General features: G+C 32.7%; 2 protein-coding genes across 8 annotated transcripts in view; one reads left to right on the top strand and one right to left on the bottom strand.

The window, feature by feature from the left end:
- The window catches only part of LOC106661308 (calcium-transporting ATPase sarcoplasmic/endoplasmic reticulum type), a 45913-nt gene extending 26126 nt beyond the window's left edge, over nt 1-19787 (top strand). For 3 of the 6 annotated variants that reach the window (XM_024228402.1, XM_024228407.1, XM_024228404.1), the window contains exons 4-16: nt 8325-8407; nt 9183-9287; nt 9376-9514; nt 9595-9737; nt 9840-10103; nt 10162-10599; nt 10680-11471; nt 11542-11762; nt 11883-12018; nt 12117-12269; nt 12346-12479; nt 12568-12685; nt 12758-13390. In XM_024228402.1, the coding sequence (XP_024084170.1) occupies nt 8325-8407; nt 9183-9287; nt 9376-9514; nt 9595-9737; nt 9840-10103; nt 10162-10599; nt 10680-11471; nt 11542-11762; nt 11883-12018; nt 12117-12269; nt 12346-12479; nt 12568-12685; nt 12758-12955 (2924 nt within the window). In that variant the 3' untranslated portion in view covers nt 12956-13390. Of the gene's footprint in view, nt 1-8324; nt 8408-9182; nt 9288-9375; nt 9515-9594; nt 9738-9839; nt 10104-10161; nt 10600-10679; nt 11472-11541; nt 11763-11882; nt 12019-12116; nt 12270-12345; nt 12480-12567; nt 12686-12757; nt 13391-15338; nt 16014-17959 lie in introns of those variants that run through there. The other 3 variants (XM_014384605.1, XM_014384604.1, XM_014384601.1) reach the window with 3 other exon arrangements.
- Nucleotides 19788-22998: 3211 nt separating this feature from the next.
- On the bottom strand, nt 22999-25776 carry LOC106661641 (coiled-coil domain-containing protein 172-like). 2 transcript variants are annotated; one of them, XM_014385174.1, is made up of 8 exons: nt 25586-25776; nt 25346-25530; nt 25043-25278; nt 24282-24389; nt 24077-24227; nt 23764-23998; nt 23279-23372; nt 22999-23216 (listed from the first exon to the last, which is right to left on the bottom strand). In XM_014385174.1, exons 1-8 carry the CDS (start codon nt 25712-25714, stop codon nt 23077-23079), a joined length of 1278 nt encoding a protein of 425 aa, XP_014240660.1. In that variant the 5' UTR covers nt 25715-25776; the 3' UTR covers nt 22999-23076. The 2 variants fall into 2 exon arrangements, with proteins under 2 accessions (XP_014240660.1, XP_014240661.1); XM_014385175.1 differs by having other exon boundaries at nt 24077-24218.
- Nucleotides 25777-27297: the final 1521 nt, after the last annotated feature.

The following is a 27297-nucleotide window of genomic DNA, read 5'->3' as shown; positions in this document are numbered from 1 at the left end:
CAAAAAATTCCGTTTATTTGTTTCGTTCGTCATTGCTAATTTGGATATTTTAACTTAAACGTTTACAGTTTATGTTTAGTATTTTATAAACAATTCAACTTAGTTTAAAAAAAAGTTAGCTTAAGTTAGTACAATATGTTAAATGTAGCTTAATGTTAGTACAATTTGTGGACAAAGGTGTTTAGGTCAGTTCTGTCAATTAAACATTTGAGTCCCATTCATCTCCAAACTTCCTCTTTTTTCAAATTTTCTTCGATATTCCCTATTTACCTTGTGTCTTCTCGCAGAACAGCAAAATTCGTTTTAGGACTGACAGGTCAAGGTGGGCAAACGCGACGTCGCGAAGGACGCCTCGCGAAATGTTTTAAATAAACCAAACTTTTCTAAATCCCCCTTACGTCGAGCTTGATGTATAAAAAACAAAACAACTAAAGTTAGGAGGTGGTTAAAATAAACGAAAACAAACCTTTTTTAAGCTCCGCCTTTGTATTGAAATGCGCGTAAACAATTTATAGTGGAAAGAGGCCAGCCACGTTGTTTTCTGACTCTCATATTCAATATATCGTATTACCTTAATGGACTTACATAGATTTTTTTTATTGCCAAACATAAAACAGTGTGAAATTATTGTTAGTAAATATTAATAAATAAAATAGTTTCCATTAAGAGACAGGCTGGGATTGAAATGCAGACTTCAATGTTAAATCTTTGGTTTAAAATTAAACTATTGCTCAATCATTTATGTTGTTTATTGTAATGTTAAGGACGTGGTTATAATAAAAAAGTATAATTCAATATTGTTTTCACAAGTTACAAGTCCATATATTTTTTTATTTTGTACAATCTGAAAACAAGCTGTAATTATACCAGCATGATGTAAATGTTGATTTGAAACATACTTGTGAATCTTTATACTATTTTTAATATGGCCTTGTTCGATAAATCTTGCACGTATATTATTTCCCGTGACTACGGTTAAGTTCAAAAACAAATAGAAAATGCAAATTAGAACCACGGAACTTTTTGATTCTTTTATGATTTTTATTCATAGGTGTCTGTTTTATATGTCAAGACTATAAATTATGAAAATGTATGTTAAATTAATACAGTTGGAAATTTAAAATAGTTTTAATTGTAAAGAACTGCTGAAGTGTTGGCCATTTTTTTTTCACTTTTGACTCGGCCAATTTTTATTGTACGTTATCGGATACAGTTTGCACGGTTCTTATTTTTAAAAAAGAAAGTTTTAATATTGTTTAAAATAATGACACGCTTTCGATATCGATTGAACCGAGGTCTTAAACACGTCTTAAGATAATGGACGCGTGTTGATGAAACGGACGTAAACATTTTGATCGGCTCCTGCTGGTTTGTTCTAGGTCAGAAGGCGTGTCACTTACTACATCGACGGACACAAAAATAAAAATATAAAACGTTTATTTAACGATTTCACACTAAACAAAAACGACGGACATTGACAAGTTATTTTCATCCTTTCGCCAGGAGGCAGTATAAAGGGCAATAAATGATACCAAGCATCAACAACGACAGCAAATTTTTATCGTACTTTATTTATGATAACATCCTAGAATTTTTCAATAATGTTGATTTAAAAAAAAATCTAAATAAGATTTTTATAAAGGAAAACTTGAAATATAACCCCTGTGTTCAATGATATAAGGTGATGGACCAGCTGTTATTCAACAGTATATTTGGTAGGATCGGGGATGTGGTCGATGTGGTAGATTGTTGAAATATAATAATAATATTTTATTTCATACAATACAAAAAAAAAGGACAAGTATTACAGCTTGGAATTATTCCATTCCGTCAGCCGGAGGTTGACCTGACACTATTATATTCGTCTACTCTCTCACTCTCCTCCCCTCCCTCAACTGTATTCGAGAATTTTCAAGTTTAAAAGATATAGAAAGCAAGAGAGAAAGAGAGAGAGAGAGAGAGAGAGAGAGAGAGAGAGAGAGAGAGAGAGAGAGAGAAAATTAGAATTTAACACTTAACTAGGTAAAAATAGAAATATTGTGTAAATAAACATGTAAAAGAGAAAAAAAAGGGAGCAAAAATGCAAACCAATTTGAAAAACGAGGGAAACGTTTAAAAATTGAACTTCTGTACTAGAAAGTATCTATAATGCCACGAAATACGTGGTCGAAATGAGTGGTCAGCAATAGGAGTCGAGAAAAGAACTGGGATTCACTAAACTTGGAAGTACTCAGGTAACGCATAGGGAACTCTGCCAGAACAGGATATATTGTTAAATAATGGAATACGTCCTCGCTTGCATTAGGTTACCGAGAGAGCACCGGGTAATTTCTCGGTCCATCCACGGCTCGTAGTTAAGTTATAAAAGTTCCCTTCCCAATTTGAACTTGACTCTAAGGCTAAGGCCAAACAGAGGTTACAAGCTAGGCGCTTAGTAACGAAGTAAGTCTGGTTACTTGGTGGCAGGTTACAAGTGGCCACACCAGGATAACTGTAGTAGTGCTTTGTGTACGGAAGTGCCCGAAATGTCTCTCTCTAAACTAGAAAACTATTTCTTTACGAAAATACTAAATTGAAATATGATTTATTGGGGTATAAGTCAAGTAGTTGGGTCCATGACATCAATCGGCGAAGAATGTTTGAAGGTGAATTGAAAGTGCTGTCCATGGACAATTACGTAGTTACGATTTTTGTGGAGATCCTCATTTTGGATTCCATATAGCAGGTCTTTTAAAAACTGCGGAAATAACTTCGTCCATCATGAAACGATCACAAATCACTACCCATCAAGTAAAAAAACAGACCCGCTGGTTGGTGAATCGCTATGTAACCACGTGATAGTGCGGCCGTCCTCGTATGTTCGAAACTGTTCGTTTTCTTGGGTGACTTACCAAGCGACTCGCCGTGTCACTAGTCACCTAGCTTGACCACCTCCTCCGGTGTGGTCTCAGCCTAAGAGACCAACTACTGGGCGGGCGATTCATTTTTCTCAGAAAACAACCCTGATTGAATGTTTAGTTTCTTATAAAACAAGAACCTGGACGACGGTATGGCACTAGTCGCAGCCTCTTCCCTATGATTCTCGCCTATTTTAATGAATAATGAGGAGAGTTGCCTCTTTCACAGATGCGAGCCTGAAAAGTCCGGATTGAATTCGCACGAATGTCTGCGGCAAGACTGATCCAGGTTTTGAACCACGAAGTTACTTCAATTGCTAATATTCTCGGAAGTCGAAATGATGGTTGATTAGAACTTTGAGACTATACTTGAAATGCAATTTTAATGTGAAAATCTCCAGCATAGTAGTTTCTAATAATAACATAAACTTATAATAAACTAATAAAATTTACTTATAACTTGAAATATAACAGTTGATATTGAGTTTCAGTGGTGTAATGCTCCTAAATTTACAGAACAGCGTAGCTTAGTAAAAATAGTGATAACAGATTGTATTTTTGGTAAGAAAAAGGAAATATGAGAAACATTAAAAATCTTGCGTTTTTCTTTTTCTTTGTTTTTCTTTTTCTTTTTTCTTTTTTTTCTTTTGGAAAAGAGTTGATTGAAGGCTGACAGAAATATGTTGGTTGGATCTGGCCCAAAGGAGCTAGAGCCATTCGTGTCGCTGACGCAATCCTTTCACACAGCTGTTCCCTCACAAACTTTCATTATGAAAACACCCCCGCGCGTAACCCAACCCCTTTTTTGGTGATATGGAACCCATCAAAACTGTTTTTTCTGTCACGCATGAATATGCCAAATTCTTAGTTCCAATAAAGTTAACCTTGGTAGAATCGCTCCATACTTTTTCCCCATCCGATGCAATTTTCTTTCACACAATTTTCATTTTTTGAGTTTTAAACCCAAGCCAGTTAAAGAGGGAGACTTCTCTTGCAAAAGTTAAATTTGTCAATCTTGCGACACACTACCGCAACGTATACCTCGAGTTACGCTCGTGATTGTTGAAACACCACCACCGTCTATTTAAGACCCCTGGGAGGGATTGCTTAGAAAGATAGGCGCCGTTTGTTATAAACAACTCATAAAAATAGGGGGCTACGACTTTTAAAACCCACCCTGCTTCTAAATCGGTCCAGGAAAATTTCTCAGGTCGGTAAGTCATTTGATTTGGAGATAACTACTACATTTGCATTCAACAACCTTCGCAATTGATGCGTAAACAAAGACTATTGTTTGCCTGATAGTCGAAAATGAACACTTTTAAAAAAAAAATCTTCACTCGAATTAGGAAATGCATAATGGAAACTACATCGTTTTTAGATATAATTGGTCAAGCGGACCACGAAATTAGTGAATTTAGATATAACAATGCCATGTGACAATGGCCTTCGTCTGTCGTTTTCTTCAACCTAATCTCACCTAATCACACCTAACCGAGATCACTAATTGACAAGTTGATATTGTGTTATTGAGATTCGTTTCGTCCCATGATCCATAGATTTCCTCTCATACTTCTACTACCTTCTCGACTAGCGTTACCTTCAACTAAAAAACTTCAAACCAACCAGATTGTCTATTTTAATATCAAAATTAAAAGTAGAAGACCTACTGGGTAGTGCTAAGCAAGATCTGTTGTCTTATCATACTTAAAAAGAAGTCGGAGAGGGGCTGGTCCGATATCTAGAGCCAAAGTTGAATAGGGAATAACTGCTTGAATATGATACATTAAAAGTTCTAGAATTAAGCCAGATAGCGCAAATTTGTCTTTAAATTTATTTAGGTATTTATTATTATAAATACCTAAATTTACTACTTATTTAATACCATTATCTAGGTATTTCAATTAACTATTCTTTTTATGTAAGGTCTTGGTTAAGATGAAAAAATTAGTGTCACGAGCGGGATTCGAACCCACGACCGTCGGCTCAATACGCCGCTGCTCTAACTTCGACCAGTCACGATAGCTCGAGTGGTTAGAGCAGCGGCGTATTGAGCCCGAAGGTCGTGGGTTCGAGTCGTGACACTCTAAGACCTTACATAAAAAGGATAATGAATTGAAATAAGTAATTTGGTCAATTAGACCACTAAACATAAATGGATTATCTAGGTATGTTGGTCATTATAAACTATTAAGCAAACTTCACTTCTGCGTTTAACTGATGCGCTAAGAAGACTTAATGTACAAATTTCATTATCTTAAAACGTTTAAATATCTACTGAATTATAAAAACGATTCGTCAATAATATTAATTTAATTATATTTCTTTCCTTCTGCAAAAAAGTGATTTTCACAGCTGGCTAATAGAATGAGTGAGAACGAAGGCCAGAAATATCCACGGGGGCTAAAATGATTTTGTTGTGCTTTCACACAGGAGGGGAAGCAGTATTTTAAGAACTTTACGCCATTCCTTAACGCTAAAAGCCTTAAAATATTAAACTGTAATAAAATTACTGATTCTAGAAATATCTTCGGGCTGTAATATTTTTAACATATATAAATCAAACTGGGGTTTGCTTGTTTCTATCGACTCATTCAACAGATAACTATTAGATTTATTTGTAGTTCTATACATTAGAAAACCAATGTTGAATAATATTTTTTTCTGGACATTTATTCAAGATGTAAAAGAGGAGATGAGTCGTAGGAAAAAGATTTGCAAAGGTCAGGAACAATATATATTTATATTTTATAATTTATTAGTTTTCATTCCTGGACCTTAAATGATGGTGGGGGGGGGGTCTGGAGCTTACTTGTGTACCATCGATAAACCACGGGCATACATTTTATAGTAGATTAAATAACATGCTTTTTCCTCATATATTGAATTTTTAATTAAATTTTTAAGCTAGGTTTATATCCATGACGTTAACGACAGAATGACAAAGTAGATAATTTCTGACTAGTCATTAGTTCATTCTCGCACTTAACCGCTAGCACGATTTTCACAAATGAGCCTTATCGTTGATTCTTGTTAGCACGAATCGTTTTACAATCCCTTCAGATTAGAACATGTATATTATTTTTATTTTATTTTTTCTAAGAGCCACTTTTCGTTCACGTGGGCGACGTCAAAAGCAAGGCTGCCATCCGAAAAAATTATCTTTTCAAAACAGCCCATAGAAGAGTAAGCCTGCCTCGGCATAGTTTTAAATAATTGCGACATGTGTTTTCAGCGATAAGGTAGAGAATATTCCACGAACGACGTAGGAGACCAGTACACGACTCCCGGTTAATAAACAGGAGTTAGCGTTTGTAATTTACAACCATGATAAAACACAAATGTTACATTTTCAATCCTCCGCTCACATTGCTGTGTAAAATTGACCGTTATTTTGTAACAAGAAGTCTTGTAATATCGTTGAAAAAGACTTAAGAAAAATATACTTCAAAGAACGAGTAAAAACCAAACGTCATGTACATTTTCCCATTCAGGAAGTGAGTTGTCAGTTCCTATTACTATGACGTTACTTTGATTTTTTTTTCGATTGAAAGCTAAAACAAATTAGTTAAAATTTTTGTTTTTGGGTTAAGCATACATTGTCGTTTTTCGATCCTGTAACAAATAATTTCTTGTATTACTCGTAAATTCCTCGCCACCTAGACTTTTCTAAATTGACTAATAAAAATAGACGGCTTTGGAAGTCTTTTGATATGTTGTTTATGTGTTTTCCTTGGAATATCCACGCGCTCGCAGTACACAATTCCAATCAAATGCATACCTGTATGTGAAAAAAAGCATAAATACGTTTTTATTAAACCGAGAAATATCTTTTTCAAATTATTTTTTATCACAGAATAGGAATGCATTTTGTGAAAACGTTATCCCCTGTGGAAAGTGGGTCTGCGTTATTTTAATACGCTTCTCCACAGATATTTCTGTCATGAAACCATGCAAGACAAAATTGCCCATCCGAAAAAAGTTCTTCACACGTGTCTGGAACCTTTCGAGCCTATTTATGTTTAAAATTAGAAAATAATGAATAAATTGAATGAATTTTTGCCAAGATGAGCGGATAGAGTTAATTTACTTCGTAGATTAATAGAATATACAATAGAACCATTGCATTTTTACATTCTAACTCATTATCTTAAATATACAAAATGGGAGCCTTCATCTAAACCAAAAAATTGATCCTGCCTATCTAGTGTGTCCGTTAAGTACATTAATATTATAAAATAATTTGTTGAAGTCGTGAGGAGCGGTCATGAATGGGGTAGTTTAGAAAAACACCATTTTTATTTTTTTGCCAACGTGAGAGACCTCACAACACTTTCGCACAAAACCAATATGACACAAGAATAGCACCACACTTTATGCCCTGAAGATGACCCGAATAAAAGCCGAAACGCGAGAAAAAAATGAAAAAGGTGTTTTTTTTCTAAACTACCTCTTTCTTGACCGTTCCTCACGACTTCAACAAATTATGAGACAACAGGTCACTAAGAAACACACATTATAAAATGAGCCAATCAGTCAATCAGCTCTTTATTATTAATTAAGTGGCCTTGTGAATATTAAACTTGAAAATCCGGTTATGTCATATTTTTCTGAGAATTTTTTTTACTATACACTATTAATATGGTCAAGAGAAAAAATTCTTTATCATTGGGCCTGGAAGAGTTAAAAATCAACATGTGATGTGCAGTACTCGAGTTCTTAGTTTAGTGAAATGTCCAACATAGACTATTTGTGCTCCAAGTAACCCACCTTTATCAAAGAGGGTTGAATGCGAAATGTAGAAGACATCAATTGAAAATGGAGAAAGACAGAAACGCTTCTTGACCAAAACAGCGAGGATCGGCAGACCAAAATGATAGCAAACGAACAAGCAGCTAGTTTACAATCTCGCAGACCTCAAGAAGAAATCTCACACTTTAAAAAAATATCACGCCTTTATAATTGACGTTTCGAATTCCAGATCCCTGCTTAGGTAGAGATTCATGGTTTCCGGTGTCGGTTTATTTGCTTAAACGCTTGTAAATCCTATCAAATCCGTAAGTATTTTTTAACGCAATTGTCCCAAAAATCCAAACAAAACATACTTAATACTGTCAGAGTACATTGATTAAAATTACATTCACGACTAGACTATAAGTGGCTGTAAAATGTCCAATGTGCTGACAATGTTTAAATTGACCCTTAAATGTGGAAATATTTATGAAATAAATTCTTTACAATAAAGCTCACATATAAAATGGATTAGTGACAAGTCTATTACTTTTTAACAACTCCTTTCTTGTGCTTGGAAGCAAATAAATAATATATTAAAACAAATATAGTTAGATATATGTATATATAATATTATATATTATATATTTGTATATATGATGTTTTTATTGAAATAATTTTAATTTTTTTTTTCAGGAAAATCTATTTGGCAGTTAGTCCTTGAACAGTTTGACGATCTTTTAGTTAAAATCTTGTTGTTAGCCGCTATTATTTCTTTTGTAAGTATTTTACAAGCTTGTTTTACATTATTTGCAGTATTTAATATTTTGTCAACCTTGTGCACTCATAGTGCTAGTTAGTTAATATTTTCCAAGTGGTATGATTGTAAGAAAAGCAAAAGTTTTACTTATAAATTCCCGTTCATTGTAATACTGTATTTTTCTACTTCTTTATAACCTTGTTTTTTTAATTGTTATTTCTTCCCAACCATTTAATTAATTGTCTCTGTTCCCATTAAAAATCAAATAAACAATACATATGCGGTAATCTGGATTTAGTAACAAACGGTTGGTTATCTATACGCAATAACTTGAAAACTTTGAAATAAAATATGTAGATCAGATTAAAAAAAGTCTTGTATACAAAATGAACAAATGAACTTTATCCTTTAGGGAGAAACATTATGAAAAGGGGTGTTCACTGTTATAAAATAGTAGTTAACTTAATGGGATGCTATAATTAATTTCACTAATAATCAATAAATTATTAAGAGAGATCAGTAATGTATATATTCATAAATAATAATTACTTTTATAATCTAAGTGAAAATTTAACAAACACTCTTAAAAATCTTTGTATAGCTTTGTTTAAAATTGATATTTAGAAACACTTGGCCTCACCTCTTTGATCCTCTCCGGTCCATTTGCCGATTTGTAAACATTTAGTTTCTAAAAATCAAACGTTTTAGGGTTAAAACGTAGAATAGGTACTATAGAAAGGCTGTTTTTATGTGTTTTTTTTTCTCCAAAGCTGAAATAATCAATTTGTTTGCAGGTTCTTGCGTTATTTGAAGAACATGATGACCAGCTCACAGCTTTTGTTGAACCATTTGTCATTCTCCTTATCCTTATTGCCAATGCTATAGTTGGTGTTTGGCAGGTGAGTAACTCCAAGCAAATCTTTAAAATTATAAAAATTACAAAAAAAAATCCTTTAACGTATAATTAATTTATATATAATATTTCAGGAAAGAAATGCAGAGTCTGCAATTGAAGCTCTTAAAGAGTATGAACCTGAAATGGGTAAAGTCGTCAGGGGGGACAAGGCCGGTGTACAGAAAATCAGGGCCAAAGAGATTGTTCCTGGTGATGTTGTTGAAGTCTCAGGTACATTTAGGATCTTTATTTTGACTGAAAATTTTGTAAAGAAATTAAGAAATAATATCCACGTTTGTTTATAATTCCAGTTGGAGATAAAATCCCAGCTGACATTAGGTTAATCAAAATATATTCTACAACAATCAGGATAGATCAGTCTATTCTCACTGGTGAATCTGTCTCAGTAATCAAACACACTGATCCAATACCTGACCCAAGGGCTGTGAATCAGGTAATTTGTTTGGCTATTTATGTTATTTAAAAAAAAAAAAAAAATAAAAAAAAAAAATTAAAAAAAAAAAATATATATATATATAATAATTTGCTTTTTCAGGACAAAAAGAATATTCTTTTCTCTGGTACCAATGTTGCTGCTGGCAAAGCCCGTGGTGTTGTTATGGGAACCGGCCTGAATACTGCTATTGGTAAGATTAGGACTGAAATGTCTGAGACTGAAGAGATCAAGACTCCACTCCAACAGAAACTGGATGAATTCGGTGAACAATTGTCTAAAGTCATCTCTGTCATCTGTGTTGCTGTCTGGGCCATCAACATTGGTCATTTCAATGACCCTGCCCACGGTGGATCTTGGATCAAGGTATATTATTTGTTTTACCTGACTGTGGAACTTTGAGTTTCATTATTATGTATTACAGGGTGCTGTCTACTACTTCAAAATTGCTGTTGCCCTGGCTGTAGCCGCTATCCCTGAAGGTCTTCCTGCCGTCATCACTACCTGCTTGGCCCTTGGTACAAGACGTATGGCCAAGAAAAATGCCATTGTACGCTCTCTTCCATCTGTTGAAACCCTCGGCTGCACATCTGTCATTTGCTCAGATAAGACTGGCACACTCACCACCAACCAAATGTCTGTCAGCAGGATGTTTGTTTTTGAGAAAATTGAAGGATCAGACAGCTCTTTCTTGGAATTTGAAATCACTGGATCTACATATGAGCCAATTGGTGAAGTTTTCCTTAAAGGCCAGAAGATCAAGGGAGCTGATTATGAAACTCTACAAGAAATTGGAACTATCTGCATCATGTGCAATGACTCTGCTATTGATTTCAATGAATTTAAACAAGCTTTTGAGAAGGTAATAGAAAAGTGCATCATCTTAATTGTTTTGTTATGCTTACAATATTGTTATATGAAATTTTCTCGCTTCTTTAACAGGTCGGAGAGGCTACTGAAACTGCTTTGATTGTTCTTGCTGAGAAATTGAATCCCTTCAATCTTCCAAAGACCGGTTTGGACAGGAGGACAAGCGCTATTGTTGTACGTCAAGATCTTGAGACCAAATGGAAGAAGGAATTCACCCTCGAATTCTCCAGAGATCGTAAATCCATGTCCTCATACTGCGTTCCCCTCAAACCCTCCAAGTTGGGAACTGGACCAAAACTGTTTGTCAAAGGAGCACCCGAAGGTGTATTGGAAAGGTGCACCCATGCCCGTGTCGGTAACACCAAAGTGCCATTGAACGCCACCCTCAAGAACCGCATCCTCGACCTCACCAGGCAATACGGTACTGGGCGTGACACCCTTAGGTGCCTTGCTCTTGCCACCGCTGACAACCCAATGAAACCCGATGAAATGGACCTTGGAGACTCCACTAAATTCTATACTTATGAAGTTGGCCTCACCTTTGTCGGTGTTGTTGGTATGCTTGACCCTCCAAGGAAAGAAGTTTTCGACTCCATTGTCAGGTGCCGTGCTGCTGGAATCCGTGTCATTGTCATCACTGGTGACAACAAGGCTACTGCTGAAGCTATCTGCAGACGTATTGGCGTCTTCGGTGAAGATGAAGACACAACTGGCAAATCCTTCTCTGGACGTGAATTTGATGACTTGCCAATCAGCGAACAGAAACAAGCTTGTGCGCATGCTAGGCTCTTCTCTCGTGTAGAACCTGCCCATAAATCCAAAATCGTTGAATATTTGCAAAGCATGAATGAAATCTCTGCCATGGTAAATAATATCTTTCTTATATAATTGTCAGTAATTTTATTTAATGTTAATTAATCATTATCTCTGTTAGACTGGAGATGGTGTCAATGATGCCCCTGCACTCAAAAAAGCTGAAATTGGTATTGCCATGGGCTCTGGAACTGCTGTCGCTAAATCTGCATCTGAAATGGTACTTGCTGATGACAACTTCTCTACCATTGTATCTGCTGTTGAAGAAGGTCGTGCCATTTACAACAATATGAAACAATTCATCCGTTACCTCATCTCCTCCAACATTGGTGAAGTCGTGAGGTAAATAAAAGAGAAAAAAATATTTATTATATTAGGAAACAAGATTAAAATTACAAATTCCATATATCATCCCTGAATTTTAATTATAATAGATTAATTACATATGTGCATAATTGACAGTATCTTCTTGACTGCTGCTCTTGGTCTTCCTGAAGCTTTGATCCCTGTACAACTTCTATGGGTCAATTTGGTCACTGATGGTCTTCCAGCTACTGCCCTTGGTTTCAACCCTCCTGATCTTGACATCATGAACAAGGTAGGTGACAAGTGTTAGCTAATTGGTGATGTGAATTAAACTCGTAGTGCTAGTAGTAACACAGCAAAACATATTTTGCTCTTATGTCTTTTTTATAGCCACCAAGGAAGAGTGATGAAGGTTTGATCTCTGGATGGTTGTTTTTCCGTTACATGGCTATTGGTGGATATGTAGGTGCTGCCACTGTTGGTGCTGCTGCTTGGTGGTTCATGTACAGCCCAGATGGACCACAGATGAACTATTACCAACTTGTAAGATTTTTAAAATTAAACAGGATCGATCGAAATTCATCACCATAAAATTACAATAATTAAATTTGAATTGTAGACTCACCATCTTCAATGTATTGGAGGTGGACCTGAATTCGCCGGAGTTGACTGCCACATCTTCCACGACCCTCATCCTATGACCATGGCCTTGTCTGTCCTTGTAACTATTGAAATGTTGAACGCCATGAACAGGTGATTTTTTTAAATTTCAATTAGTTAAAAGTAATTAAAAAAGGATTGGGTAATATTTTTTTTTATACTAATTCATTTTTCTTTACAGCTTGTCTGAAAACCAGTCTCTTGTCACAATGCCACCATGGTCCAACCTTTGGCTCATTGCTTCAATGGCTCTTTCTTTTACACTCCATTTCGTCATCCTCTATGTTGAAATCCTTTCCGTAAGCTCAATTATATTTAAAATCTAAAGTTGCAATTTTGGTGTTAATTTAATGTTTTTAATTATTTTGTAGACTGTATTCCAAGTGACACCACTGAATGGGGAAGAATGGCTTACTGTTATGAAATTTTCAATTCCAGTTGTGCTTTTGGATGAAACCCTTAAATTTGTTGCCAGGAAGTTTACCGATGGTAAGCACCCACTCAAAACAGTCCATTGGATCATAATGATGTGGGCTGTTTTCTTTTTGCTCATCACATATGTGATATGAATTTGTCTCCGTCTGAACTTTGTCCACTGAGAACAGAAAAAACAAAATGCAAAAGAATTCAACAGGAAACTTTTGAAATTAATGCAACAACACCGAAGAAAACTGTATAGAAACAGTCATCTCTTCCCTTAAGTTTCCTGTTGAAATTGGCCAAGGAGTCTTCATCGATCATCAAGTCAGGTTCATGTGTGGTATTTGGGTGCAGTGATGTGTGTTGTAAAATTGAACACTACCAACATCGAGGTTCAAACAGGACAAACCTCGTGTTGTTTAATGCTTTCGTATCGTATTATCTTTGTATAACGGGTGTTGAAATGCTATAAGCCAATAACTCTTAAGACTTTTAATTGAACTGTTGCCTTAGTGTTTATATAATAGCATAGTATCCTTTTTGTGAAAATAATGAACAATAAATGAATTTTATATATAGATTCATCAATGAGTTTGATGTTCGACTGTGTTCCGTATGTGGCCAATTAACTTTATAGAGTGTAGTTAAAACAATAATTTTTTTTTCTAATTGTAAATATGATCAAGGGAAGAGGGAATTTATTTTTCTGTATCTTTTGTGGCTGTTTTTTTTACACGGAATATTCTTGTAAAGTGAAAAATGAAAAGTCATTAGACGTATATGCTTTTGAGTATTTTTATTTCATATTTTGTGAAAAGAGCAGAGCACTAATATATTTTTAAATAAAATTGGCACTTATTTCAAAATGATATAAAACCAATTGAAACTTAATATTTAATAAAAACGACAATATTTAAATACTTTTGTTCTCCTGTATAGTGTAAACTTTGTTAATTTTTAAAGGATAATTAAGCAAAAGCCTTAATTTGACTGTGACCAAAATGAATTAATCCTATTTATTAACTATTTATTAAAATAGGATTAAGAGTTTAATGGTAGTATTAATCATAATGTTTATTACTCAAGTGGTTCAACTTAAATGTGCAATTATTATTACTATTTTTTTAAAAATTCATTTTATCATCTTTTCTGATTTTGGATTAAATTTGAGGTCATTGAAAGAAAGTGAAAAATTCGTATAGTAGAAAGGCCATCTAATCACTCAGTTTTTATAATACAAAACAGTTGAAAACAAAACTTTTAAAAATAAAAACCAGTGATGCGACAAAGAAGATAACAAAATTTTACGCGATGAAGTAAAATTCGTTAAAAAATTGGTTTTAAATCAATCTTCCAGATGAGATTCCAGGTGCACTTGTTAGGCAATCAAATTTTATAAAAGTGATATTTGTCAAAAAATATTTTATAAATTTATTTATTTAACAAAATATATTTATGCATTTATCAAGAGAAAAGAGGTGTCTTTTTTTAAATTAGTATGGTTTACCTTTTGATTTAAAATAAAAAACTACTAAAATTTAATTTGGTCTTAAGTAGGCAAAACCTAAATCAAAATGAATGAAATTCTTTATTTTTTTTTATAGATTTTGCATTTAAAAAAATATTCCAATCATAAGTTGAACGATTATATAGATAATAACGCGACAAGTGCCTCCTTTCTCTAGACATTTTTGTAAAACCTAGATTTAAAAGAAATATGATCGATCTCTCTCTTGGTGGTACTGAGCTTATTAAAATGTAGTTTATTGTTTTCACGCCTAAATATACCTGCTTTAAGTATTTTTATTTGATTTTTATTAAGACGATTAACCAACTTATCCAAGAATAAATTTATTTTTGCTTGCATAACAGTAACTTAGTTTATGATTTTAATAGCAATGTTTTTATTTGTAAGTAGTTATAATTATTTTTTGCTTTCTTCTTTTTTTTTTTTTTTTTCAATTTAATTTATTTCCCTTTTTGAAGATACGTGATGTTATCACAATCTTTTCTCTCATCTAACTTAACAAATTTTTGTATGTTTTAATTTTTAGCTAACTGCCGATGGCACAAGCACTTAAAATAAAACAATAGCGAGTATTTTCCAGTCAAAACTTTGTCTACCGGTTTCTTCCGAGAAATTGAAAATTCCAGAATTTTTTGCTAGTATTATAGTCTTCCATTGTGCAATATATCCCTGTGATCCCTAATTTGTATCTTGTTTAACAGATTGCATGGATTTTTTTTCCCCCTTTCTGTAGTAACACTCGAACGTAATGATAGATAAAATGGGCGCGTGAATCGTGTAAGCTGTGAAAATAAATTGTCTGTGTCTTAATAATACGTAAATAAAAACTAACCATAATATAGATTTTATAAGTATACTCAGGATTTTATATATTATATTGAACAAAGAAGAAAATAATCCAAAAAATATATATAAGGAAGGAATTGCTTCCTTTTTCAATTTAAATGAATTAAAAAAAAGAAAAAAGAATTCTAATTATTTTTTATGATAAAATTTTAATGTAGGTGGTGATCAATCGTCGTTCAGGGATTCTCTGCTGGATGACAAAAAAGCCTTATAGCATGTCTGGCATGTGCATGATGGCATGTATGCTCATACATTCCTTCTGACAATTTGTTTTATTTTACTTAATCCATCAGTTCCACCATTTTTACAAAAAAAAAAAAAAAAAACAATTGTTAATTGTTTCTCTACAGTTTATGGGGAAAAAGACAAATAGTATAACTATTAGTCAAGAGGTTGGCAAAAGAAATATGTTGAACAATCACATGTACATATATTTATATATATATAAATATATACATATGAAACAAGTATATCATAAGTAGTTATTTATATACTTATAATGTATTTAGATATCTAAACATTGTTTTTTTTTCATAATCTTTCAGTTTTGTTAGTTACATTTTAAGTAGAGATCATCATTGTAGATATTGTTTCTGTATAGTTTTATAAATTATTATGTAAGTTATTATTTTTTTGAGAAAAAACAAACAGTACTCTGTTAAGTTGTTATTTTAATATTTCTTTCTTACTTAAAAAATAAAATAAATACAATAAGGAAAACTATGCACCAAAATGCATAATATGTGAAAAAAGAATTTAGGGGATAAGTGAGATTATGAATTAATATGTTTGTACAATTTTAATAAATGTGTATATAATTTTTACAAAACTAATTTTCTTTGTTGTTTGTTCAAACTAATATATTTAATTGCATGTCCTTTTGTTGGATTTACTTTTTTGAAATTTATTTATTTTAATTATTTGTTTTTATAAATATTATGATTGTATGTCTTTCCATTGTTATATCCGAGGTAAGTTATGGCGATTCACTGCATCCGGTAAAATTAAAAGTTCAAATTGTTTAGAAACATACAATATCAGTAATATATATACAATATCCTTTTTTTACAATAATTATTTTTCTTGTAACTAAATTAATGTTTCTCATAAACCCTCATTTTGTCTGATATTTGTGACTGTTTAATACAAACGTACAAATTTTCCTTTAATACACAAAATATACAGGGTAAATGCAAGTAGAAAATGTCAGATCATATGCCTTAAAAAGTATTAGCTTTAGCTTTTAGTTTAATTTTTTTCATGTTTTACTTGGAAATAAATAAAAGATCACTTCCTTAAAATATTAACAAAGGAATGTATATTTATTATGTAAATCTAAAATCTTATAACCATTTTGTATATCTTCCTCTTGAAGATTGAATCTGTTCTCACAATATTTTTAATTTGTAAGTTATTTTGAATATTCCACCTGAAAAGAACAGTAATATCCCTTTACCATTCTAAAGAGAAAAGAAAAATATTTATCGTAGTTTCTTTCAAATGCAAAAGTATTAATAAAATATAAACCTCAAATACACTGACATTCCATCATATAAAATATTGTACAAATTAAAAAGGTAAAGGACAACGAGAAAAACTGACTGAACAATAATAATAAAAAAAAATCTCGGTCTTAATCCAGCAAATATCTATCATGACTTTATAAACTTGTCTTTACAAAAATCAGGCAGATCCAATACTGAACATGGCAAAATACTAAAACATGTCTGAACCTAGCGGTGTGCAGACTGAAATGACCAAATCGCAATGTTTAAACTAAAATTAAAAAAAAAAAAAAATGTAACACTAGAATGTATGGTATTGATGGAAAGGCCATACAAGCATCTAATTTGGGGCAAATGTTTTCTTAGTTGTTTTTAGTTTTACTAATTATATTCAATAGTTTTAGCAAATTTTGTTCACTTACCTAAGCCATATAATAAAACAGTAAAAACTCAATATTAGTGTAATGTCAATAATCAATGCATGGAAGTAACATTTCAATTGATTTTTTCTGAAAATCTGATAGCTCATAAAACTGTCACGAACCATGTTTAATTTTGTATAATGTAATAATGTCACAATGAAACGTAATAAAACAAAATATCTACAAGGAACCTAAGCTATTCACAAGGGGAAAAAATATAATCAGACATCACATGTTTGAACACAAAATTGGCACAACATTTCTAGGAGCCATTACATTAACAGAACGACCAAGTTTAAAACACCAGGAGACTGCATATCTATCACATTCACTGAGTTATCGGATTTTTTGTTTTGAAAGTTTGCGAATTTCGCCCTTTGGAATGCTGCAATCGGTTCTTCTATGATCAAGGTAAGGGTTTTTTGTTTTATTTTTATTATTTTATAGCCAACACAAAAATTGGCAATTTGTACACCAGAAATCCTTGAGAGGGATATAAAAAATCCAACTCGTGAGACACGTGACGCTCAAGTGCTAGCAGTGATAAATTGATAATTTATGTACAAAACATTTAAAATTCAAAACAATTTAATTTGATCTATTGCATTTTCTTTTATCTCTTAAACTCAAAAACAAAAGTTTAAGTTGTTAAGCTAAGTTATCCAATTATTTACTTTCAATTGTAAACTATTTTAACATTACACACATTTACAAGGCCTCATATTTAAATTTCTACCAGTCATTTATTGTAAAATTGCATCACATTGTAAAAAAATTTTCAACTGCATACTGCCGGCACCACTAATTATACGCATGTGTTTTTCCTAATAAATTTTGTTTTTGAAATTACAGTTGGAGAGCCTGTTGTCATAAGGAAATAAGGCTGTGAAGCAGGGTGACGTACAAGACAAATTCAGTTTTGTGTATTCTGGTAGATTAAAAAAAAGATCAACATTAGATTATCCATTAATTATGTAAAGTGATATTTAAGAATCAGTCGATTTATGTTTCATTTCCCCCTAAAACTTACTTAGAAGAAAATAAAATCAAAGTGTACCTTTTAGTTTCCTTTTACTGCTTTTTGCTATTGACCCAATAGTTTTTGAACTAGAGTAATTTTAACGCTTGTATCTCGAAAGAGGTCTTGATAGAAAATTAATGCTGATAAGCCATAATAAGTTAACACAAAAAAATTATATAAATCTTCAGTTAACGTATAAATTTTAGCTGCATTGAACAAACAAATAGAAATACAAAAAGCATTTTTTTTAAATGTGGTGCCTTATTTTTTGGCAATTATATATATGCCAATATACCAGATAAAAGACCAACTATTGCTAACTTTCAATTATTTATAAAGAAACCAAATGCTCAATGTTGCTGCTTAAGTAGATATTTTGTGCAAAAATTGTCCTGTTGTGTCAAGGCACATAAAGAGAAATAAATTTGTTTATTTTATTATCTGTGCTTGAACATTCTTGATTTTAAATTCAAAACTTCCATATACATACACTAAACTTAAATTTTAATAGATCCTGATATCGATGACGAAAGAATCTTTACTGAATGGTTATTTATAAATTAAACGAAAGCTCATTAGTTAGTGATTTTACTATACATATGTGATTTTCAAAAGATGAGCACCATATTAACAATGTAATAATTTTTCAGGCTTCTTATCTAAATTAAAATGCTTTGAGTGAAGGCGAAGTTTATAAAACATTTAAACAATCTGGCGTTAGGCAGTGCTATTCACTAATTCATATTTACTTTACAGCTGGCTGTAGAGTATTCTTGTAATTGCTTTTTACATTTACTTACTAACAATTTTCTTTTGCAGTTGGCGAACAGGTTGTCCAGCGTTTCTAGAGAGTTCTAGAAAACAACAATAATTAAGCTTAATTTTCTTTTTCACCCATGCTCTCTTATTTTTAAAAAATGGAGGCAGGCTACCGCTTTTTGTTTAATTCTGTAGATTTCCGCTTCCTCCCATTGCCCATTAATTTCCTTCATCTGTAATTTTTTGTTTCAGTAGTAGTTTTTTGTATATATTTAATAATTATTGTTATTATTCTGTACATTTAATTTTACATCACCTTCATGTGTGAATTTTAGAGTTTAGTACTTTCATTTTCTTTCAATAATTTTAAATCAGGTAATTAAAAAGAACTGCCTGTGATTATTGTGTCAATGATTAGATCCATTTTTTGATCTTATGATTGATTCGATTTTGTAAGAAAATTAAAAATTAAAAATGATGATGGTAAATAAAAACGTTGGTTATGTCGATTCAAAAGGGGAGTTTCACTTTCCTTTGGGCCGTTAGGTTGTTAACATAAGGTTTCACGGCCAATTAGCCGTCTCAAGATGGATGAGTTTGCCATGAAGGCATAATACCTTTCGGGATGGCTAACGCAATTAATTTGGGGTACAATGTAAGAAGTATTTTCTAACAAAAAAACACAAATCATCCATTTTTGTAAAGACTTTAAGTATTTTTTACTTTTTGTGCCTCACTTTAATGTAAATATATATTAAACAAATATATACAAAAATGTAAAGACACACCAGTATTGTAATAAATCCACAAGCATAAGTTCATTGTTAAAGATTATTGTTATTGATAGATATTTTTTGTAACAACATGTTTAACTATCAATAAAGCCTTACTGGATGGTTATTTATTGTTTATTTAATCCTTTGGATAGCAATTTTTTTCCTGGGTTACGTGACAAAAAGGTCTAGAAATAATATACTTTATTAATTAAATTTTTGTTTTTATTATTAATTTATTAATGTATTGTAAATTTAGATTTTAATTTTATTTTTATTAAATTCACTAGTTTTCGTGGTCCACTTGACCAATTAATATCTTTCAATTAATTAGGTTTTTAGTTGAGATAAAAAGTCAGTGACACGAGCGGGATTCGAACCCACGATCTTCGGCTAGATACGCCGCTGGTCTACCACTTGAGCTATCGTGACCTCGATCCTCTCGGACACTACTTCCCATCTCAACCTCACCTTTTGAATTTTCCCTCCTTTTTGCCATTTTTCAAGTTAGGAAGTTAGTGACCGAGTGGATCGAAGTCACGATAGCTCAAGTGGTAGAGTAGCGGCGTATCTAGCCGAAGGTCGTGGGTTCGAATCGCCCGAAGCTCGTGGTACTAGCTTTTTTCATTTCAACCAATTAAGTTTCCTGCCTAGTAGGTGAGTTAGCCAGGGTTGTAGAGTCACATGGTTTTAATAATAAGAAACGTAAAATAATAGTATCCAGTAATCTTCGGCGTATCTAGCCGAAGGTCGTGGGTTCGAATCCCGCTCGTGTCACTGACTTTTTTATCTCAACTAAAAACCTTAATTAATTGAAAGATATTAATTGGTCAAGAAGACTACGAAAACTAGTGAATTTAAATACACAGTTTCAACAAAGGAGGGAACTAGATTGGTTTGAGTAATTTGAAATTAAAAAAATGTAAAATTAAACACATAAATAAAATAATAGATTTTGATTTACCGTTTGTTTTAAATATGTGCCTAAATAATATTTGACGTACAAATTAACCAAATTAATTGATTTAATTTTTATTATTAATTTATTAATCTACTATAAATTCAGATTTAATTTAATTTTATTAATTAATTAGTAAAATATATACAAATTAATCACTAATTTAAAATTATTTTCTTACAGTGTTTATTAGGGTAATATTTAGTTGTGTTGTAATTCAAGTTTTTCGCACTTACAAAATTGAGCGGCAATAAAAACCAGCTTCTCATTGGAACAGGGGTTCACCACAGTAATTCATATCAAGAGACGTGCTTGTAACTCTTTCAAACTGATGATGAGCTTTAAGCTTGAAACCCGGATAGTTGAAAAACAAACTGTGAGTAAGAACTATCCTTCGAAGAGATTAAATAACATACCCCAAAAAATGGTTTCCCAAGTACTTTATGATGATAGATAGGAGACTTATAGGACAGTACGAAAAAACATTGTCAGTTTGTTTGCGAGGTTTGTTGTTCGATGAGAATTTCCATGGGGTGGGGAAGTGGATGGTTCCTGAAGAAGAATCTGAAGAACTGTAGAGTTTTTAGATCATAGTACGCACTCTTGTTTCTGAGAATGTTGAGGGTGAGGTTGTTTTACCAGGTGTTAATTTTTTGTTTAATTCAGCATAAATATAAATAAACAATATTATTTTATTGTGAGATTCCTCTGTACGATTTGCGCCTCGATGAGCTGACAGACTTCTTCCATTATTGTACAATCTGCGTTCTGTCAGAGAGGACAACCTAGCGAGGACAGACAGGCCAAAATGATCGGTAACGATCAAATTACAAATTAGGCAAAATACGAACAAACACTAAACATATTTCAAATTTCCTATAACCCGGAGGTACTAGAACAGCGGATCTGTTCCTCAAGAATATGCATAGATCCAACGATGTACCAAAATATTGTCTATACAGGGAGTTCGGCTATTCGTGCTACAAATTTTGCCAGTAGATTCTACATTCAAAATGGAACCCAAAAGTCCTAATCAACTACAGTCCGAATCTCAACAGTTACGGAGTTATTCCCATTTTTTCTGATTTCACGAAATTGTTTCAAATAAACAATGGGAACTCTAAAACTAAAAGAGTATAGACAAATCCGTTGATACAATTGAAAATACGTGAAATTTCAAATAAGATGTAAACAATACTAAACTTGTAAACGTTGGTGAAATAAGCGTTTTAGTACCAGAACTTTGAAAATATATATTTTTTTTTTCAAAGTGGAAAAACTTACTATAGTGATTCTAAACTACTATTTCCAAACCTAGAGACTAGCAAATTTCAGACAACGTACTCCATTTAATATCATTTTTAGTGGTGTAATTGCTTTTTTAATTTAATTTCTTTTTTTTTCAAAATGAAGAATTTGATGAAGGAAAGGAAAAAATCGTGATTGACGGATTGTTAAGGTGGAAAGGTTAATAACAATAACAAATAAAAAATACTTAAGGAAATTTTGAATTAACAATAGTGCGAATGTTTACTTATTTACTAATACGTCTGCAACTTTAAAGGATAATTTTTTTTTCACCTTACTAATCCGTCAATCACGGTTTTTCCTTTCCTTCATCAAATTCTTCATTTTGAAAAAAAGAAATTAAAAACAATTACACCACTAAAAAGGATATTAAATCGAGTACGATTTCTGAAATTTGCTTGTCTTAAGTTTGGAAATAGTAGGTTAGAATCACCATAGTAAGTTTTTCCACTTCTAAAAAAATAATTATTTTTCAAAGTTCTGGCTACTAAAACGCCTATTTCACCAACGTTTACAAGTTTAGTATTGATCATATTTTATTGGAAATTTAACTTAGTTTCAACGGCATCAACGGATTTGTCCAAATCCTTTGAGTTTTGAAGTTATGATTGTTTATTTGAAGCGCTGTCGTGAAATCTTAAAAAATCAGAAAAAGGGGAATAACTCCGAAACTGTTGAGATTCAGACCATAGTGAATTAGTATTTTTTGATCCCATTTTGAATGTAGAATCTATTGGCAAAGTTTGTAACACGAGTAACAGGACATCCTGTGTACACGTCAAGCCTTCTACAGTTGAAAATATGCTCGTCTTTTGCATAACAATCTTGTGTCACGTATGAGCAGTGTTTTTAGTTCTCCGTGCACCAGGAAAAGTAATCATTTTACTTTTGTATGTACTTTTATAAATAGATATGGTTTTAATCGTATACCAACCATCGTATTAAAAATAATATTTTCATCTATTAAGAATTTAGCAAAAACGCGCAATTTTTCTCTACAAAAAGAAAAAAAAACATGCCATACAAAATAGACGATTACATTTGATAAGATAATTACAATAAATTGACAATGAAACAATTCACGACAACTTTATTTTCCTGATTTTCCTATTTACTTTTTTTTTAAAATACTTTTTGTTTCTTTTTAAAGTTAGCAAAGTTCAGGTGTCGATATTGAATAAAGCTTGTGCAGCGTTTTTTCAATCTGAATATTATGTTCACTCAGCCTTTTAATAGTCTCTTCATTTTCCTTTTTCTGGTTCTCCATGTCCATTATTGGATCTCCGGTCACTGAAATATTGAAGTTTACAGAAATATTAATGGAAAATTTAAGCTGTCCAATCTAAGCTTACGTTCGATTTCACTTCTTGGTCCACAAGCAATCTGAGTTTTCAATAGCTCAATTGTTCTTAGAAGCGCTTCTTCATTTTGTTCTTTTTCGTTGATCTTTAAATGCATAGGTAGAGAGAAAAAAAGTTAAGTTTTAATTTAAACAAAAAATTATGAAAGGTATTGGTCGAGATAAAATGTCAGTGTCACGAGTGGGATTCGAACCCACGATCTTCGGCTAGATACGCCGCTGCTCTACCATTTGAGCTATCGTGACTTGGATCCGCTCGGGCACCAACCTCCCATCTCAACCTCACCTCTCGAATTTTCCCTCCTTTTTGCCATTTTTCAATTTATTCAATTTATTTAGCCGAAGATCGTGGGTTCGAATCCCACTCGAGACACAATTTTTTATCTCGACCAATACCTTTCATAAATATTCAATTGAAAAATGTTATTTGGACAATCGGACCACGAACTGTAATGGATTAAAAAAAAATTGATTTACCAGGTCTTCCTGTTTTCGAATGGCATCTTTAAGGGTTTCATAATTTCTCCATATAACTGCACCGTGATTCTGCTCCTTGAGTATTTCTAGTTTATAAGTTTCTTCTCTCTTAGCAGAATTGTCCAATTCCATGTGGAGTGCTTCAATTTTTTGCTGTAAGCTATTTATTATTCCTTCCTGGCTGTCTATCTTATTCTGGAGTTCAAACGACTTGGACGTCTGCGCTGTTGTTTGCCTAATATAAAAAAACAAACAACAACAAAGATAATTATTTATTTATAATTCGCTGAATATATCTTTACAATAAACTTACTCGTCCAAGACTGCTTTCATTTTTTCTATTTCTTCAATTTTAATTTTCACTTCATTGTTCACATCGATAAATCTTTCTTTCTCTTTGATTGATGATTGCTTACAGTCGATTAACTCCTTCTTCAAAGATTGCATCATGCTTTCTGTAAAAGCTAATTTTTCTTGACTGCTGGATTATCAATTTATACATTTTTTTAACACTTCACCTAATTCTGCACATTTCTTTTCAAGAGCATCAATTTGGCTGTTCTTCCCTTTCATTTTTAGCGTCAGCTCTGACACTTTTTTGATGTAGTTCGCTTTCGATTCATAGGCTGGAAAAAGTTTGGGAAATGAATTAATAATTTAGTTAAAAAACTTTTTAAAAATTAACAATTTTCGTGGTCCGCTTGACCAATTAATATCTTTCAATTAATTAAGGTTTTTAGTTGAGATAAAAAAGTCAGTGGCACAAGCGGGATTCGAACCCACGGACACTAACTTCCTAACTTGAAAAATGGCAAAAAGGAGGGAAAATTCAAAAGGTGGGGTTGAGATGGGAAGCTAATGGCCGAATGGATCGAAGTCACGATAGCTCAAATGGTAGAGCGGCGGCGTATCTAGCCGAAGATCGTGGGTTCGAATCCCGCTCGTGACACTGACTTTTTCTATCTCAACTAAAAACCTTAATTAATTGAAAGTTTTTAAAAATGTTTTAATTTGGCAGAAATTTGTTGAAAATAAGTTATTTGATTCAAACGTATATCGATTAGTGATTGATCATATTCCCATTTTTTAAAGTATAAATGAATTTTGCATTAAAAAAATTAAATCTGTGATTATGCTTTCATTTACTTGCTTATGTTTAGACGATGAATAAAAGGCCAGTAGCAATGTTAAATGGATAGAGCTAGATTCATATCTTTGATAGATGATTTGTAAAAAAATTGTATTTTTGATTTTCAAAACGTATAAAATCAGTAAACACCTTTATCAATGTCTGTCCTCAATTTATTTTTCTCTTCTTCTAGGGCTTTGAGTCGGTCCTCGTAGTCTGTAGTTTCCTGCTTTATTTGTTTTATACGTGAATGAGCTTTCTTGCTTTGGTAGCTGGACTGCCAGGACAGATTGCCGAGAAGATCTATGTCATTGAGGAGAGCGTCGCACCATTTCGACACCGCGCACCACTGCGTGATGTAAAATAAGTCGTTGGTCATGCTCTTTCTGTAAACAACTGGCTACTGACCATCATTTAGCCCTCTTGCGAAAACCTCGACCTGACTCGGTCTACCTGACTTCCAGGATTTGACTCCCCTTGATGTGCAGGTTCGTGCAAATCTTCTCCATTAGCTCGACCAGCCTGGTGATGGCGTCTTGCGCTAGGGTGCAGTTCTCGCAGGCCGTCAAGCTCTTGATGTCCGTCTGGCAGGTCTTTGAGTCTTTTGCGGGAATGTTAGTTGGTTGAATAGTAGCCGTCTGGAACACCACTGGCATTAGGATGAATTCATACGATAAAAGAATCTGTACTCACCCCTCTGTAGAGTTCATCGTTGACGAATCTCGCTCTAGACCACAGCATCCAAACGAGTGCAGGGAGTGTAACTCTTTTGCTAGCGATGGCCAAATCAGATGCTCTAAAAGCTTCCATTACCATGGGCATCTGATTGAAGTAGCTTACGATAAGTCTCAAATATAAATGGAGTCTGAAATGATTTAAAGTTTGTACATTAAAAATTCAGCCAAATAATCCTTCTTATTCTAACACACATACATACACTCACACACAACCACACACACAATTTTACTGTTTACTAAGTGTAGTTAGTAAGATTAAGGTTAGAAGGACCTTGTGGACCGTGACCAATAATTATGCAATCTCCATTATTGTTTAGAGCTCTGTTAACTTTAAAAAAGACTTTTTATCTGATCACAAAGATTTGTTAACAGGTCCTTGGTATATCCTTCAGGCCTTGACTCTTCTTCTCCCAGGAGTAGGAACTGCATAGGCTTTCAGACCAACAGATGACATGTTCTGTTGCAATATTCACAGGCTTCTTTCTGCTCTGAATCTATACATATTCGTCCAGGGTCTGCAGTGTCCACTACTATAATTCTAGTCCTTTCACGTCCTAGGTTTAGTAGTTCTGCTGCTAGCTTCTGTGATGGTTCTTTAATAAAGTTTTTATGAAATATACTCCCAATAATTAGAGGGCTTATTTTTAACCCATTGTTTGATGGATCCGTTTTTTGATATGCCGTAAAAGGGTTCAGGGCTGATAGGTGTCCTCATTGAGCTTTCCATCGGCAATTTATCGGCTTACTCGTTGCTCCTCTGCCCTATTGCCCTGGTACCAAAGCAAAGGTAGAAATGATAAATGATGGAGTGAGTGTGGTGTTCAATCCTTTTTAAAAAGGTAGTTCTTACTCACAGTAAGTTGTTTTGCAACGTCCGGATTTCGAGCCTTTTAGCTCATCATCAGGTTGTAGGACTTCTACAACCACGTCTCACGACATGAATTGCCAAAGTGAACCCGCTGATACCTCCGCCAACGCGACGTTCCAATTAGCAGCTGATTTTTTTAATGGCGCTCAATTTGAACGTGCGAAACGCGGAAATTATAACATAAATAAATATTATACTAGTAATTACTTAATATTATTAAATTACTACAAAAATAATAAACAATTAAAGTAATTAGTTTAATTATTTGGATGTTTTTTTTATGTGCATATTTAAAATAGGAGGTAGATACAAATCTGTTATATTATTAATAATAACATTTGTCACCATGTTCAATTTTACATTTTTTAATTTCAAATTTCTCAAACCAATCTAATTCTTTCCTTTGTATATATATAGGACAAAGCGGTAGAGAAATAAAAACAAGAGTAAAAGAACACTTGCCTAAATCGAACAAATTTTCGGAATTTAAGGACCATCTAAAAGAAACAAAACATAATTTCAATTCAAATCTAAATACAAGAGTGTTACATAGTTTCAACAAAGGGAAAGAATTAGATTGGGTTGAGAAATTTGAAATTAAAAAATGTAAAATTGAACATGGTGATAAATGCATTAATAATATAACAGATTTTGATCTACCTCCTATTTTAAATATGCACATAAAAAAAAAAATATCCAAATAATTAAACTAATTATTTTAGTTGTTATTATTTTTATAGTAATTTAATAATATTAAGTATTTACTAGTATAGTATTTATTTGTGTTATAATTTCCGCGT

This window comes from Cimex lectularius, unplaced genomic scaffold (genome assembly GCF_000648675.2).
Source record: "Cimex lectularius strain Harlan isolate CLEC.00 unplaced genomic scaffold, Clec_2.1 scaffold17, whole genome shotgun sequence".
Lineage (NCBI taxonomy): Eukaryota > Metazoa > Arthropoda > Insecta > Hemiptera > Cimicidae > Cimex > Cimex lectularius.
The sequence above is the reverse complement of the archived record's forward strand: the minus strand, read 5'-3'. Positions and strand labels throughout refer to the sequence as shown.

What these genes read in the sequence shown, in the direction of transcription:
- LOC106661641 (XM_014385174.1), bottom strand. Translation starts at nt 25,714, where the DNA reads ATGCCCATGGTAATGGAAGCTTTTAGAGCATCTGATTTGGCCATCGCT. An exon ending in GAGGACAGACATTGATAAAG is followed by an intron (nt 24,390 to 25,042) that starts GTGTTTACTGAT and finishes AACTTTTTCCAG; the next exon opens with CCTATGAATCGAAAGCGAAC. An exon ending in TTCGAAAACAGGAAGACCTG is followed by an intron (nt 23,373 to 23,763) that starts GTAAATCAATTT and finishes ATGCATTTAAAG; the next exon opens with ATCAACGAAAAAGAACAAAA.